This window comes from Oratosquilla oratoria, chromosome 1 (genome assembly GCF_046742065.1).
Source record: "Oratosquilla oratoria isolate Oo_2021 chromosome 1, ASM4674206v1, whole genome shotgun sequence".
In the NCBI taxonomy this organism is placed as follows: Eukaryota; Metazoa; Arthropoda; class Malacostraca; order Stomatopoda; family Squillidae; genus Oratosquilla; species Oratosquilla oratoria.
Window position 1 is genome coordinate 84414542 of NC_134777.1, and position 15263 is coordinate 84429804.

Sequence of the window (15263 nt, forward strand, 5' to 3'; positions counted from 1 at the left end):
AAAGGCGTGCCATTCCATCTGCAAGTGGAACACAACTTGTACCATCGGGTACACAACAACCTGTACCCTCTACTTCGGGTACACAACAACAAGTAGGCGATTCTGACTGGGATCCTGAGGACGTGGACAGCTCAAGTGAGGGCAGTGATGAAGAATGGGGAGAATTGGATTATGTAAATATACATGATTCATCAATAGACTCGGACGAGCCGCTAGCCAATGTGGTGAGGAAGGAGCACGACAGGAATGCACCAGGTACATCTGGTTTCCAGTGGAAGAAGAAAAATAACGTACCAAGGAGATTTGCTTTCTCTGGTTCTCCAGGAGTACAGAATGAAGATCTGGATGGATACTCCACTGTGTCTGATGTATTTTCCTCTTTATTCCCTCCTGAAATGTGGGGAAAATTTGCTGAGGAGACAAACACATATGCCAGCCAGAACCCACCCAAAGCCTATGCCCATTCGAAGCCTTGGACACCTGTGGACGAGACTGAGATGAAGGCCTTCATAGGTCTCCGTCTTCTCATGGGAGTGCAGAATCGTCCGCATGCACAGCACTTCTGGTCAAAAAGCAAACTTCTGCACTCCGAAATATTTGGTGAGACCATGAGTAGGGACCGATACTCCATGATTGCATCAAATATGCATTTTTCCAATAATATGGATCCTCAGAAGGACAATGACAAGTTGTGGAAGCTAAGGCACATCATTGATATGTTTGACTTCACCTTCAAGACTGTTTATACATCCCCCAAAATTGTGACAGTCGATGAGAGTCTCTTGGCATATCGTGGCAGACATCATGCTGTCCAGTATAATCCCTCAAAGCGGTCACGGTTTGGTCTGAAGGTATACAAGTTGTGCTGCAGTGATGGTCCTGCTGCTGGCTACACCATAGCTTTCAAGGTCTATATGGGGAAGGAACCAGGAAATGATCCAGTGGCTATGAGGGCAGTTGTTGATCTGATGACGAAGGCTGACATGATGGACAAAGGATACGACTTGTATGTGGACAATTGGTATTCGTCACCACAACTTTTTCACTACCTCCAGGCAAGGCGAACAAATGTGGCTGGCACAGTAAGGATGAATAGAAAGTTCATGCCAAAAGATATGGTAGTAAAGAAGAAAGGAGAGATAACATCACGGTCAACAGCTACAGGCATGATATGTATATCCTGGATGGACAAGAGGAGAGTAAACATCCTCTCAACAATGCACAGAGACAACATGGAACCCCTTCCACCCAACAGGAGGGGAGAGGTACGCCACAAGCCACAAGCCATCCTAGATTATAATCTAGGAATGAAAGGAGTGGACTTGTCTGATCAAATGGCACAATCGTACCCTGTACCGCGAAAAACCAACAAGTGGTACATAAAGTTATTTTTTCATCTGCTGGACACTGCCATTGTGAACACTCATCTCATTCACCGGGCACTTGGAAGCACCAAATCACATCTGGATGACAGGCTGGAGCTGATAGAAGACCTTATTCAACCTCATCACACCAGATGCCGCTCACCATCACCAGGACCAGGAGTTATAGGTGTACGACCAGGTCATCTTTTGACTGAAGTCCCAGACAAGAAAAGAAAACGCTGTCGCCAGTGTCGCTTAGAAAGTGGGACAAGAAAAGACTCCTTCTACTGGTGTGCCAAGTGTAAGTTAGGTTTCTGCCCAGGGAAGTGCTTCAATAACTACGCAGAACACAGACATGTCTTCTAGACTGACCACCAGTGGACCAGAGGACGGGCTGCCGCATATATGTGGTGCTTCTAATTTTATTATTTTCCTTTTTGTAAATTCAATAAAAATTATTTTGTGATCACTATATTTATTACATAAACATATATGTAAAGGATGGAACCTGATATACATAAATAAATAAAAAAAAAAACAAGGTAGTTGAAGCTTCTCTTAGTAATATAAGCAACCAAACTCAAGCTTACATAAATTTAGGATGTCTTACAAATTTTATTCTCATATGAACACATCACAACACATAATAATAAATAATACATGTTCGTGAATCTGAAGGGCCCTGGCCTTATACAGAAACCCCGCTATGCGCGGAAGTTAAGTAGATAAGACGTCCGAGAGTGAGATGCGTCAACAACATCTCAGGCCCGTCAAATTTGGGTTAAACATTGATTTTTGACATCCTTGATTGAAGGTCAGGTGGATGGTAGCCTACTGTGCAGAAATTTTACTCAAAAAGAACAGCTCCATTCCAGTCTTGGCATATTGTCTATAAACTGTATATTTTGGCACTCTTTGCCTGGAAAGGACTTCATAAAATTTTTTAGTTCATAGTCATTAAATGTATCAGATATTAGGAAACTAAGGCTGGAACATGTTTGGCAAGGGAGGTTGGAAGGCTTTGCCCCTGGCCAGGTAATATACACCCCACTGAGGGGTCCAGGGGTCTGTGTTTGTGGAAGACCCCTAGCTAGGTATTATGCTCACCACTGGGGAATCTGGAAAGAAAGCTCTCCTTCTAGTTCATCCCACTAGGGGATAAAGAGCCCCTGGCCAGATAATGTGCACACCACTGGAGAGCTTCATGGGGATAGGGGATAATGAGACCCTGGCCAGTAATATGCACACCCCTGGAGAGGTTCATGGGGACAAAGTACCTGGATAAGTAACATACACCCACTATTAGGTTATGTCAGGTGAGGCCAGATCAGGTCAAGTTTGGTCATGTCAACTAAAGTCAGATTAGGTTGGACAAGTCATGTTTTGTTTGGTTAGGGTAAGGAAAAGAAATTGCACTGAGTAATTTTATCAATAATTTCCATTAGATACCCCTGGTTTTATCCATTTACCCCACCCAAAACCCTGATTTCCCAGTGTGGTCACCCAAATTGATGGAGTAGGGGTTGGGAGTATGAATATGAAATGAGTTATTTCTAATAGAAAGGAAAATTAGATTTGTTCAGATAGGAAAGAAAACTTTTGGTAAAATAAAATTTCATTACAAAATCATGGGAATGGACAGTAATGTTGCTTTCTTGAAAGTGCCATGGTATCTGTTTTTCCTTCTTATTTTCTTACAAGCTCCAAGCTCGTTAATAATATCACTTATGCAGAAATGTTTCTAACACTCTTCCTAATTTTTATTATTTCATCCAGATACTGTATACTGGATGCGTAATGTATTTGTTGTCTGCATGATTCATAGTTCTGCAGCTTGTACATTTTCTTCATTCCCCTTGTATTTATGAAGCATATGATAGTGGGTACACAGTGCACATTTCTGCTCATTAGTATAATTTTTGGCTTTGGCCTAAAGCCTGACATAACATTGAAGGACATCATTAGATACATACTTTTTCAGTATAAAGTGTATGAAGTGTAACTTTTATCATACATTGCAGGGACCAATGACAGATACCTGCATGTGGCAATCTTGCAAGATGGACAGCATAGCTGACCATTTTCTAAACTCATCAATTCCCTCACCTGCACCAGAATGTGTAGCCCTAGGGCTGATATTTGGTCTCCAGACTGGCCCCAAGCTCTCTATTAATTTCAGCTTTATTTCTTACAATTTTCTCATGTGGAGAGCTACCAGTGACTGCTCTCCTATCCCAATACTTTTTAGCTGATGACATTGAAACAGTCCCACATTGATGCAACACAGACAAGAGTGGAAAGTTTCTTCCCAGAGAGATGTAGAAGGTTCTAAGGACAGTGCCAGTCACTGTGGTGCTATGGGTTTTACACATAGTAGAACACAAGGCAGTGATTGATTGATTCATTCATATATTGCTTTTCTAATGTTGGGAGTACATATTATGATGCCATGTAATTCCTGTGTATCTGTCCGGGGTATTGGCTGCATGTTATTGTCTGGTATAGATTACTCAGTAGCATGCAGCTGATACTTTAGAGACTATATGGGGCACCCTTAGGGACCAGAGCCACACATCATTATGCCTGTGTTCAAGGGAGTCTCTATAGAGAAATTATGCTACTTTATTGTACTGCAACTGTCCCTCCATTATGCTCTCCCTCCCCTCTTAACCACTTCAGTACAATGATGCCTACATAGGCATCATGAGGCATGAGTGGGTACACAAGGATGCCGGCATCAGCATCTTGATAATACATACATACATACATATACCAAGGCTTTTTCCCCCTTCCAAGGGAGGTAGCCAAAAAGGGAAAGGCATAAAAACACTCCCACCCATTTCATCCCTAAATACACTCCACACCCCTCCCACCCTCCCTCTCATCTGAGCACCTCCTTGATAATACTGTATATATTTTTTTGTAGTTGTACATGAGTTACCCCCAGATTCTGTGAACTGGTTTGATCACATATTCTGTGTTTATTATTATTCAGAGTAAAAGAGAATGAGTAATATAGCAATGACTTTATATTGTAGAAAGAATACTGCCATAGAGTTTTCCCACTAAGGTTGTAAAATGCAGCTGAAATGGGATTAAGTGATGGGACTAGGAATCCTACTCTCTGTAACTCTATTCCTATGAGAAGTAAAGGCATAAGAGGATCTGTGAGGAGTTTTCCAAACAATCCTAAGGTTTGGGTCGTTTAATGTGTGTGGGATATAGGCAGTATATTTGTGAGAAGAAAGATTGATATGTTGGCATTAAATGAAACTCAACTCAAATTCCCATGCACAGTATCAGTTGCCAAACGTACAATTCATCACACCACTCGCATTATAAATTATAAAGTTACTGCTGTATTACTTGTTCTCTTTTACTCTGAGTAATAATAAACACAGAAAGCATGATCAAACCAGTTCACAGAATCTGAGGGTAACTCACATACAATTACAAAAATATATAATCAAGATGCTGACGCTGGCATCCTCCGGCACCTACTTGTGCCTCATGACATCTATGTGGGCATAATTGTACCGAAATGGTTAAAGGAGTGCTTAGAGAGTTTTGTGAGAAATGTCAATGTAGTGGTATTGGGAGATCTCAGTGCTAGAGTAGGGGATGAACCAATAGATGAAGCAGTAGGGAAGTTTGGATTACATACATTCATATGCCAAGGCTTTTTCCCCCTTACAAGGGAGGTAGACAAAAAGGAAAAGGCATAAAATCATTCCCACCCATTCCATCCCTGAATACACTCCACACCCCTCCACCCTCCCTCTTATCTTAGCACCTCCTGGATGACGGGTCATCCCTGCACCTTGTCCACTGCCCTGGGTCAGAAGCAGTGTCGCAAGACACAGCACATCCACAGCAAGGCCACTTCATAAAATCAGTGACCCCCCCCCCCTCTCCGTCCCCCCATGCATAAAAGGAGAAGACGGGGAGAAATCCCTTCGGGCTGTGTCAAGTTTGGAGTGCCAGGTAAAAATCATTGTGGAGATCTGTTTAGAGAGTCGATGATAGCAAACACAATGTGTAACAAAAAGTCCAGCATAAATACACTTGGGAGTGGATGGTGGATAGAAAGGTGGTTGATAAGGCATTAATGGACTATGTAGTGCTATCAAGGAGAACAGTAGGAAGAGGTTTAAATGTCAATGTTCTTAAGGGAGAGAGTGGGGAATATCAGATCATTTTTTTGGTAGAAGTTAAGTTGAGAGTGGAGAAGCTAAGAGAAGAGTGGGAGGTGGTGAAGGATAGAATAGTGTAGTGGAAGAGAAATGGGGGTGTTTCAAGGAGAAAGTGACCAGGTATGCAAAGATGACATGTGGAACAAGGAGGATGGAAGGGAATAGAATGAAGAGTAATGAGTGGTGGGATGATAAAGTGAAAAGGTAGTGAAAGAGAAGAAGTGTGCATTTGGGGATTGGTACAAAGGAAAAAGAAAAGAAGCAAAACAAGAAAAAAGAGGGTAGATGTAAAATGGGAGAGGAGTATGACAAAGTATTTTAAAGTAATAAAAAGATGTTTTAGAAGGAAGTCAGGGAGAAAGAGGAGGTAAGTCAAGTAGAGAAGAAAAGATACAAGGTATAGGTGGACAAATGTTAATGGAAGAGGAGGCAGTAAGGGGAAGATGGTGTTCATCAGGTCAGGTCAAGCAGGGAAAGCTCTTCCTAACAGGGAGATGGCAAGTAGTTGTTTTCCAGAGATCAGTTCTGAAGAGCTGCAGTCTCTACAAAGTAGAATTGTAGCCTTAGAGGAAAGTGTTAAGGGCCTTATAGAGGTAACATGATTACAGTGTTCAGGTCACTAAAGGGGATTCCATTGATAGAAGAGATCTTCTCATTAAAGATGGGAGGGTTTTAAGAGGTCATGGAAGTAAATCAAGAAAGACCACATGTCAAACGGTTGTGAAAAAAAGAGTTTTCAGTATAGATGTATAAATATGTGGAATAGCTTAGGTGATATACCCCAAGCTCAAACAATACATGAGTTCAGATCTAAATATGATAATTGGAAATCAGAAATATAGATTAAGTTGGAACCATACATAAATTTGAGTCTAGGTATGTTAGAAAATCAGAGAATAGGAGACAGGACCCAACAAGCATTGCTCCTTTCCTGTATGCTACAATTAGGTAAATACAGTGACCAGGAAAAAACGAGGAGATGGACAGAAGTGTGTATGGAAAGTTCACTGCCTTCAGTTCACCTTGGGAAAAACCACTGCCATCAGTTCACCATATGGAAAGTTCATCATAGTGAAAATTGACCATCAGGAAAATTCACCATGAGGAAAGTTCAATGTAAAGAGTTTTGTAAAGAAGGATATGATAATACAAGAAAAACTAATTAACAAAATATAATAAGTATTTTCAAAACAATAATGGCAACCTTTTATTCATTCATAGTGCTTATTCAAATGTCATATATATTTATATACATATATATATATGTATATATATATATACATATATATATATATATATATATATATATATATATATACACACATACATACATACATATACCAAAGGCTTTTTCCCCCTTACACAGGGGGAAGCCAAAAAGAAAAAGGCACAGAAATCACTCCCACCCACTTCATTTCCCATATACAGTCAAACCTCGGTTTTCGAACATAATCCGTTCGAGAAGGCTGTTCGAAAAGCGATTTGTTCGAAAACCGAAACAATTTTTCCCATTATAATCAATGTAAATAATTTTAATCCGTTCCAAGTCTAAAAAACAACTTTTTCTAATTTTGTTTTTACTATTTTACACCATAAACTGCACTGTATACTGTTTACCATAAATAAGTGTATCCCACTTCTTTTCTTAAACTTTTCAAACCACCCTCTGCTTGCTTTAAAATCAAACCCTTCCGGAATAATGCTAGGATCTTTTTTTATCAAATCTCCATACAATTGTCTTGCTTTGGCACAAATTGCATCTTCACTAAGAGTATCACCTGCTAACTGTTTCTCATTTACGAAAATCAGCAAAAGTTTCTCCACTTCCTCCAATACCTGTGGCCTTTGTTTGCTAAAAACACTTGATCCTTTAGCCACATCACTTGCTTTAACCTGGTCTTTATTTTTTAGGATGGTGCTTATCGTCGATTTCGCCATCCCAAACTCCTTAGCCAACGCAGACACACGAACGCCAGATTCATATTTCGCTATTAATTCTTTTTTAAATTCAATAGTTTTGCGCACTACTTTCCTCTTTTCTTCACCACTTGAACTTGCTTTCTTTGGACCCATGATTAGGGGCTAATACACGATGCAAAGATGAAAAAAAGTCAGATTTACATAAATAAGAACGAACGCGTCTGCTCGGAATGAACTTTGATCGCAAATGTGCTACGGAGGAAGTGTCCTTAGCGTTCGAGTTCTCTCGGCTCGCGAGTGAGCCGCGTTTGGGTACGCTCGGCTTCTTTCGGTTTGTTCGAGAGCCGAAATTTGGTCGAGTTCTGAGACGTAAAATTCTCGAACTTTTTGGTCGAAAACCGATTTGGTCGAGAACAGAAGCGTTCGATAACCGAGGTTTGACTGTATTCCACTCCCCTCCTCCCTCCCTCCTATCTTGGCACCTCCTGGATGGGATCATCCCTGCATCCTGTCCACTGCCCTGGGTCAGAAGCAGTGTCTCAAGACACAGCACATCCACAGCAAGGCCGCTTCATAAATTCAGCGACCTTCCCTCTCCGTCCCCTCATGCAGGGAAGGAGAAGACGGGGAGAAATCCCTTTGGGCTGCATCAAATTTTTTCTCATACATACTTCCTCACCCCCCATCCCCCACCCACTCCCCCTCATGCATCACAGCCTCATCTATACACAACCCTTCTCCATTCACCCCTATCTTCTGTCCTCTCCCATCCTTCCTCTACAGACATTCCTCTCTTTTGTAAAGGCCCTTTCACCCCATCCATCCATCTCATCCTAGGACGCCCCCTCATATTCACTCCTTCCACCTCCGCCTTCCACAGTTCTTTTACTAATCTTTCTTCACTCATTCTTTCCATGTGTCCAAACCATCCCAATACTCTTTCATCAACCCTATCTCCCAGCTCCCTTTTCACCCCTGTTCTCCTCCTCACCTCATTTCTCACTCTATCCAGCCTAGTATCCCCTATCATACTTCTCAGACATTTCATCTCAAACACATTCAAACTCCTTCTCTCTTCCTCTCTTATGTTCCATGTTTCTGCCCCATACATTGCTGTTGGCACAATCACTCCTTAAGAAGGTAAAAACGGAAGAGGACTGCAACTCATTGCAACAAGATCTGGACACAATATGGAATTGGACTCAAAAGTGGGAAGTGAAATTTAATATAAAGAAATGCAGTATAATGGAATTTGGAAAGAGAGAAAAACAGAATATCAAAAGATTGGAGAAGAAAAAATAGAAAAAGCAAACTCTGAAAAAGATCTTGGAGTGATGATTGGAAAGGACATGAAACCTGATCAGCATATAAATAAAATATTCGGAGAAACCTACAATTTATTGAGGTCATTCAAAGTGGCATTTACTTATATGGATGAAGAAATGATAAAGAAAATACTAACTACACTAATAAGACCAAAACTTGAGTACACAGCATCACTTTGGACACCCAGTACCAAAAAGAATATTAAGAAACTAGAAAGATTACAAAGAGCGACAACCAAACTAGCATCGACTTTTGCCGAACTAACATATGAGCAAAGACTATCCAAACTGAACTGACCAACTCTGGAACAAAGAAGAGAAAGAGGAGATTTGCTGACTATCTACAGAATAATGAAAGGAATGGAAGTTTTAGACAGGAATGACCTGTTAGTATAGAACAACGGTAAAACGAGAGGACACAGAAAAAAAACTGAAAAAGGATAGTTATAGAAAAAAATTGAAAAGGAACAGTTTCCCACACAGAGCGATTAATACATGGAATAAATTAGACAACAAAACAGTATGTGCAAACACTATACAAGATTTTAAGATAAAACTTGATGCGGAGAGATACAAAGACGGGTCACCACGAGCATAGCTCCCCTCCCGTATATTACAACTAGGTAAATACAACTAGGTAGGTAAATATAACCTCCTCTTAGCATCCATTCCCAGATGTCTATTTCTCATTACACTTTTTAATCCACCAAGGCATTTACTCACTTCTCTCAGTCTACATTCTACCCCTACCCCCACTCCTCCCTTTCCTGTCACATTCGCACCCAAGTATCTAAAACTATCCACTTCCTCCAGTTTCTCACCCTTAATGCTCATTTCCAGCCTACTGTCACTCTCTCCCCTTGTACATTCAGCTTCCATCTTTCACACACCTTCTCAAACTCTGTCACTAACTTCCTCAATCCCTCCTCTGATCCTGCTACAAGCGCAGTGTCGTCAGCAAACAACAGCTGGCTCGCCTCCCACTTTTCTCCATTTTCTTTAATCATCTCCAACCCCTGACCCACTACCCTTGCATTCACCTCTCACACCATCCCATCCATGTAAAGATTGAACAGCCAGGGCGACATAACACACCCCTGACAAAGTCCCACCTTTACCTGAAACCATTCACTCTCTCCATTTCTAATCCTAACGCAAGCTCTACTACTCTCATAAAAACTCGACTGCTCTTAACCCCTTCCATACGGTGCCGCACACGTAGGCGTCATGGGGAGCGAGTGTATTCGCGAGGCTGCCATATCGGCGTCTTGATTATATTTATTGTAGTCGCCCCTGTGTTTTAACATTCTCTAAAATGTGCCCTGAATCCCATTCTCTGTGGTATTCAAAATTCGCGGGTGAAAGAGAGAACGATCGATATAAGCGGTGACTATATTTTATGATGCGAGTATTATTACGACACGTCGTACGGCTGGCATTGGCTGCTGCCACTGAGATCTAAGTCCATGACGCCTACGTGTGCGGCACCGTATGGAAGGGGTTAACAGCTTTCCTCCTATCCCATATACTCCCACAGTGCCTCCCTGTCTACCCTGTCGTAAGCCTTTTCCAGATCCATAAAAGCCCAAAAAACATCCTTACCTTTTCCTATAGCTTTCTCACATATCTGTCTTACCACAAAAATCTGATCTACACATCCCCTACCTGTCCTAAAACCACACTGTTCCTCACCAATTACTCCCTCTGTTCCTCTCCTAATCCTCTCAATCAAGACCCTCCCATAAGCCTTCCCAACTACACTCAACAAGCTGATCCCTCTGTAACTACTACACTCACACTTGTCCCCCTTTCCTTTGTAAAGCAGAACTATACAGGCACTCCTCCAGTCCTCTGGCACTCTACCCTCTCTCCAGCAAACATTAAATAACCTCACCAGCCAGTCCACCATAAATGTACCTCCTTTTTTTAGACATTCTGCATGGCATCCATCCAACCCATGTGCCTTACCTGCTCTCATCATCTTAACAGCTGCTTTCACTTCATCCTTCCCTATTTCTCCTCCATTTTCCTCACTCATCACTCTCATTTTCTTAGCGCTTCCCACTACAACTACCTTTCCCTCCCTATCCTCCTTCACATTTAGCAACTCCCAAAAATACTCTGCCCACCTTCCTCTCACTGCCTTCTCTTCCATTATCATCTCTCCATCTGCACCTCTTACCTTTTCTTCTCTACTTGATTCGCCTCCTCTTCCTCTTTTAACTTCTTTCCAAAACAACTTTTTATTACTTTCAAAATTTTCTGTCATACTCTTTCCCCATTTCACATCTGCTCTCCTCTTTGCTTCCTTTATCTTATGCTTAACTTCCTTTCTCTTTACTTTGTACCTCTCATACGATTCCCTCGTCCTAATTTGTAGCCAATCTATGAATGCCTGCTTCTTCTCTTCTACCCCCTTCTTTGCTTTCTCATCCCACCACTCACTACCCTTCTTTCTATTTGCTCCCACCCTCCTTGTTCCACACACCATCTTTGCACACTTTATGACTCCCTCCTTGAACCATCCCCATTCCTCCTCCACTCCTAGTTCTACTCCATCCTTTACTCTCTCCCACTCCTCTCTCAACTTCTTATACTCATTTTCCTTTTTTCCTCATTTAAGCAGTTCACTCTAAGTACCTCCCTACCCTCTGCCCTTTTCCTCTTTCTCCACCTATTCTCCACTCTCAATATATATATATATATATATAAATATATATATATATATATATAAATGTATATATATATATATATATATATATATATATATATATATATATATATATATATATACTGCATATTTCCCCCTGTGGTGGGGGGAAAGAATACTGCCACCAAGTCTTCCCACTTGAGTCATAAGAGGTGACAAAAACGGGACAGGGATTAGGACTAGGCATCCTTCTCCCTGTAGCCCCAAAGGGGACATTCCTAAAAAAAGTAAAGGCATAAGAGGGTCTAGGAGTTTTCCAACCAGTACCCTAAGGTTTGGGTCTTTTAATGTGTGTGGATGTGGTACAGATGAGAGTAAAAGGGGAGACATAGGCAGTATGTTCGTGAGAAGAAAGATGGATGTGTTGGCATTGAGTGAAACTAAGTTCAGAGGGAGGGGTGAGAGTGAGTTTGGAAGCATTGTTAGGAGGTTCTCAGGAGTGAAGAGAGGACAAGAGAGAGAAGGGGTGGCTAGTAAGTAAAGAGATAGGTAAGCATGTAGTGGAGTGGAAAGAAGTTTCTTCAAGGTGAATGTGGATAAAGGCGAAACTGGGAAGGGAGATGTGGGTTTTTGTAAGTGTATATGGGCCTGGTAGTGAGAAGAGTGTAGAGGAAAGGGAGGTTTTTTAAATAGATTTAAATGAGTGCATAGAGGGATTAGGGAGACCTTAATGCTAGGGTAGGAAATGAACCAATAGATGGAGTGATTGGGAAGTATGAAGTTCCAGGAAAAAATCGTAGTGGAGAGTTGATGGTGGAGATATGCCTAGAAAGAAAGTTGATAGCAAATACAGTGTTTAGGAAGAAAGTCAAGCAAAAGTATACATGGGAGAGGGTGGTAGATAGTGTTAATGGACTATATAGTGGTAACCAGGAGTATAGTAGGAAGAGTTTAGGATGTACATGTTCTTAGGCTGTGTATCCTAAAATGATATTTTGTCCTACACTGACATATTGCTCTACATTATTACTATACCCTACTCTGTTTTCCCAGTACACTCTATTTCACCTTCCCTTTGAGTTTCTACCTTAAAAAAGGAACTGATTCATTACAAACTCCCACAATGAGGTTTGTAAGAACATCTTTGCCTCTGTGAGTCAGGTGGATCCCATCAGAAGCATAAAGGTCATGACGCCTGGAGAAGAGATACCAAGGATCAAGAAAGTGGTATCCCAGTTGTGTGTACAATCGTGATATCCTCTCATTGATCCCTATGGCTCGACTGTTCCAACATGTGTTAGTGTAGATCCTCGGAAGGATCCCACAGACTACGTGACAGCTCCCACGCTCCTTCATCTCCTGAAGAAGGACCTTGTAATTCTGAACATGTTTCTCTGATCTCACCCTACCCATATTATTACAGCTACACTTATAAAAAACAGACTTTCTCCTGCTCTGTATATCCTCAACATACTTCACAGGCTGTTGACCCTATCTTATGCCTTCTCTGAGGCTTTGAAAGCCTAAAAAGCATCTGTACCTTTTGCCAAGTATTTGCCACATTAATAAATTTGTTTTCTTTTGCAGGATCAACATGGCAAATGATGATACAGAGCAGATTATTTTAGCAACAGGAAGCTATGATCACACCATAAAGTTATGGCAGGCACATAGTGGAATTTGTCAACGTACTCTTCAGCATCCAGAATCAGTATCCTTTTGGTTTTGAAAATTAAAGTCTCGAGTGAAACCAAAGAGGATCTTTAGTTGAGTATGTTAAGAGTTATTGACAAGAAAGAAGGATGAATGACTGTTGCACTGATGTGACAGGATTAAATGGCACTTTTTTGGCTTTGGCTACCTTCCTTGTAAGGGGGAAAAAGCCCTTTGTATATGTATGTGTAGAGACCTGAATGGCTACTTACATTAAGTATTGATTTATTATTATTATTGACCAATGGGTAGCAACTTGATATGCTTCAATGTAGATGCCGATTGTGATATTTACCACCTTGACTACAAGTTTATCACCAAATGGGGCACAATCAAATCCCATTTCATCCAAGGGTCTCTATTGAACTATTGTGCCTGTTCCAACTACTATCTTATGGATGGGAAAAGATAGGATGGCTGAATGCAACTCACAGTCCCCCTCTTTTTATTTTTGCATGCACAGTCGCCTTGAGATTCTATTTGCCACACTTGGAAGAATACCTCCCTTTACACAAATCTCATTTATTTCCTTCCTTAACTTCCTAAAAGTTTACACAAAACAAAGGAATAATAACCCAACAGGGCCCAACTACATTACATTCCATGGGCACCTGTAGGGATATGCACCTCTCACTCACTCCTACGTTCACAATCCCCAGGGCTCGAACTCTTAGGCTTACTGCAATAAGTTTACTTAATAAATTCGCTACTGATCACAAATTCTCCTTGGGTTTATCCCAAATACAACTTAATCTAAAGAAAGATTTACACAGAACAGTTCTGATTTAAATGATAACTACCTCTAATCAACATCCTATCAAGGGAAGCATGAGTCGTAATATGCTCTCATATCACCTACTAATCACAAATCCTCTTTGTATCTCAAATACAACTCAATTTAAAGAAAGATATCACACAGGTTCTGTTTTAGATTATAACTATCTCCAGTCAACATCCTTACCAATCAAGGGAAGTGTGTCATAATACACTTTCGCATCATCTACTAATCACAAATCCTCTTTGTATCCTGAATACAACTCAATTTAAAGAAAGATATCACAGTTTCTATTTTAAATGATAACTATCTCCAATCAACATCCTTACCAATCAAAGGAAAGCATGAGTCATAATACACTCTCACATCACCTGATGATGATATGGTTTAACGTCACACACTCCCCCCCTATCGGGAGGCTAGGACAGTGCCCCTCACAGAGGGCTTTGTAGTGTGGAATTTAATGAACCATACCCTTGGTTCAACTTAGCTGGTGGCAGGATTCGAACCGCCCTTATCTCGACCTTCGCCACAAGTAACGATGCCCTAACCCGCTCAGCCAAATACAACTCAATTTAAAGAAAGATATTACACAATTTCTATTTTAAATGACAACTTTCTCCAGTCAACATCCTTACCAGTCAAAGGAAAGCGTGGGTCATACTACACTGCTAAACGTCCAGCCACCAGGTTGCTGATTTCTTTTTTCCACTGACTTTGAATTATTAACCTTTTCCCCTATCTTCATTGGCTATTCATAATGTATACCTACTAACAGCTTGTCATGAGAGGATGCTAATGACCACTACACCCTACAATACCCTCTCTATGTGTGATTTGTAAAATTTAACTCCCTCTATCCTCGGCATTCCTATGGATTTGGAATGATGCTTAGATCTAATACAGTTAGCTCCTACATGCTCAAATGTCCAGCCTAGTGTTCAAATGTCTTAGGGGCATGTGTCCATAGTTTAAGGGGGTGTCACATTGCTTTATAGTAGATGAAATGAAATTTTCAAATATGTATTTAATGAACTTAGCTATGATTACCCCTTACATTAGTGTATAATTCCTCAGCGTATTGTGTTCCTCCCATGTATATATAAGGTATAGTGAAGATATAGTGGAAATGTTAAGAAAATGACCGTGATGAGTGAGGAAAATGGAGGAGAAATAAGGAAGGATGAAGTGAAGGCAGTTGTTAAGATGATGAAAGTAGGTAAGGCACCTGGTCTGGATGGATGCCATGCAGAATGTCTAAAAAAAAAGGAGGTACAGTGATGGTGGACTGGCTGGTGAGGTTATTTAATGATTGCTGGAGAG

At 40.9% G+C, this 15263-nt stretch overlaps 1 protein-coding gene across 2 annotated transcripts in view; it reads left to right on the forward strand.

Annotated features, from left to right (window-relative positions):
• Positions 1–15263, forward strand: part of Lst8 (MTOR associated protein, LST8) — a 93748-nt gene that overhangs the window by 15762 nt on the left and 62723 nt on the right. For both annotated transcript variants that reach the window (XM_076174405.1, XM_076174482.1), the window contains exon 2: positions 13040–13163. In XM_076174405.1, the coding sequence (XP_076030520.1) occupies positions 13040–13163 (124 nt within the window). The remainder of the gene's footprint in view (positions 1–13039; positions 13164–15263) is intronic.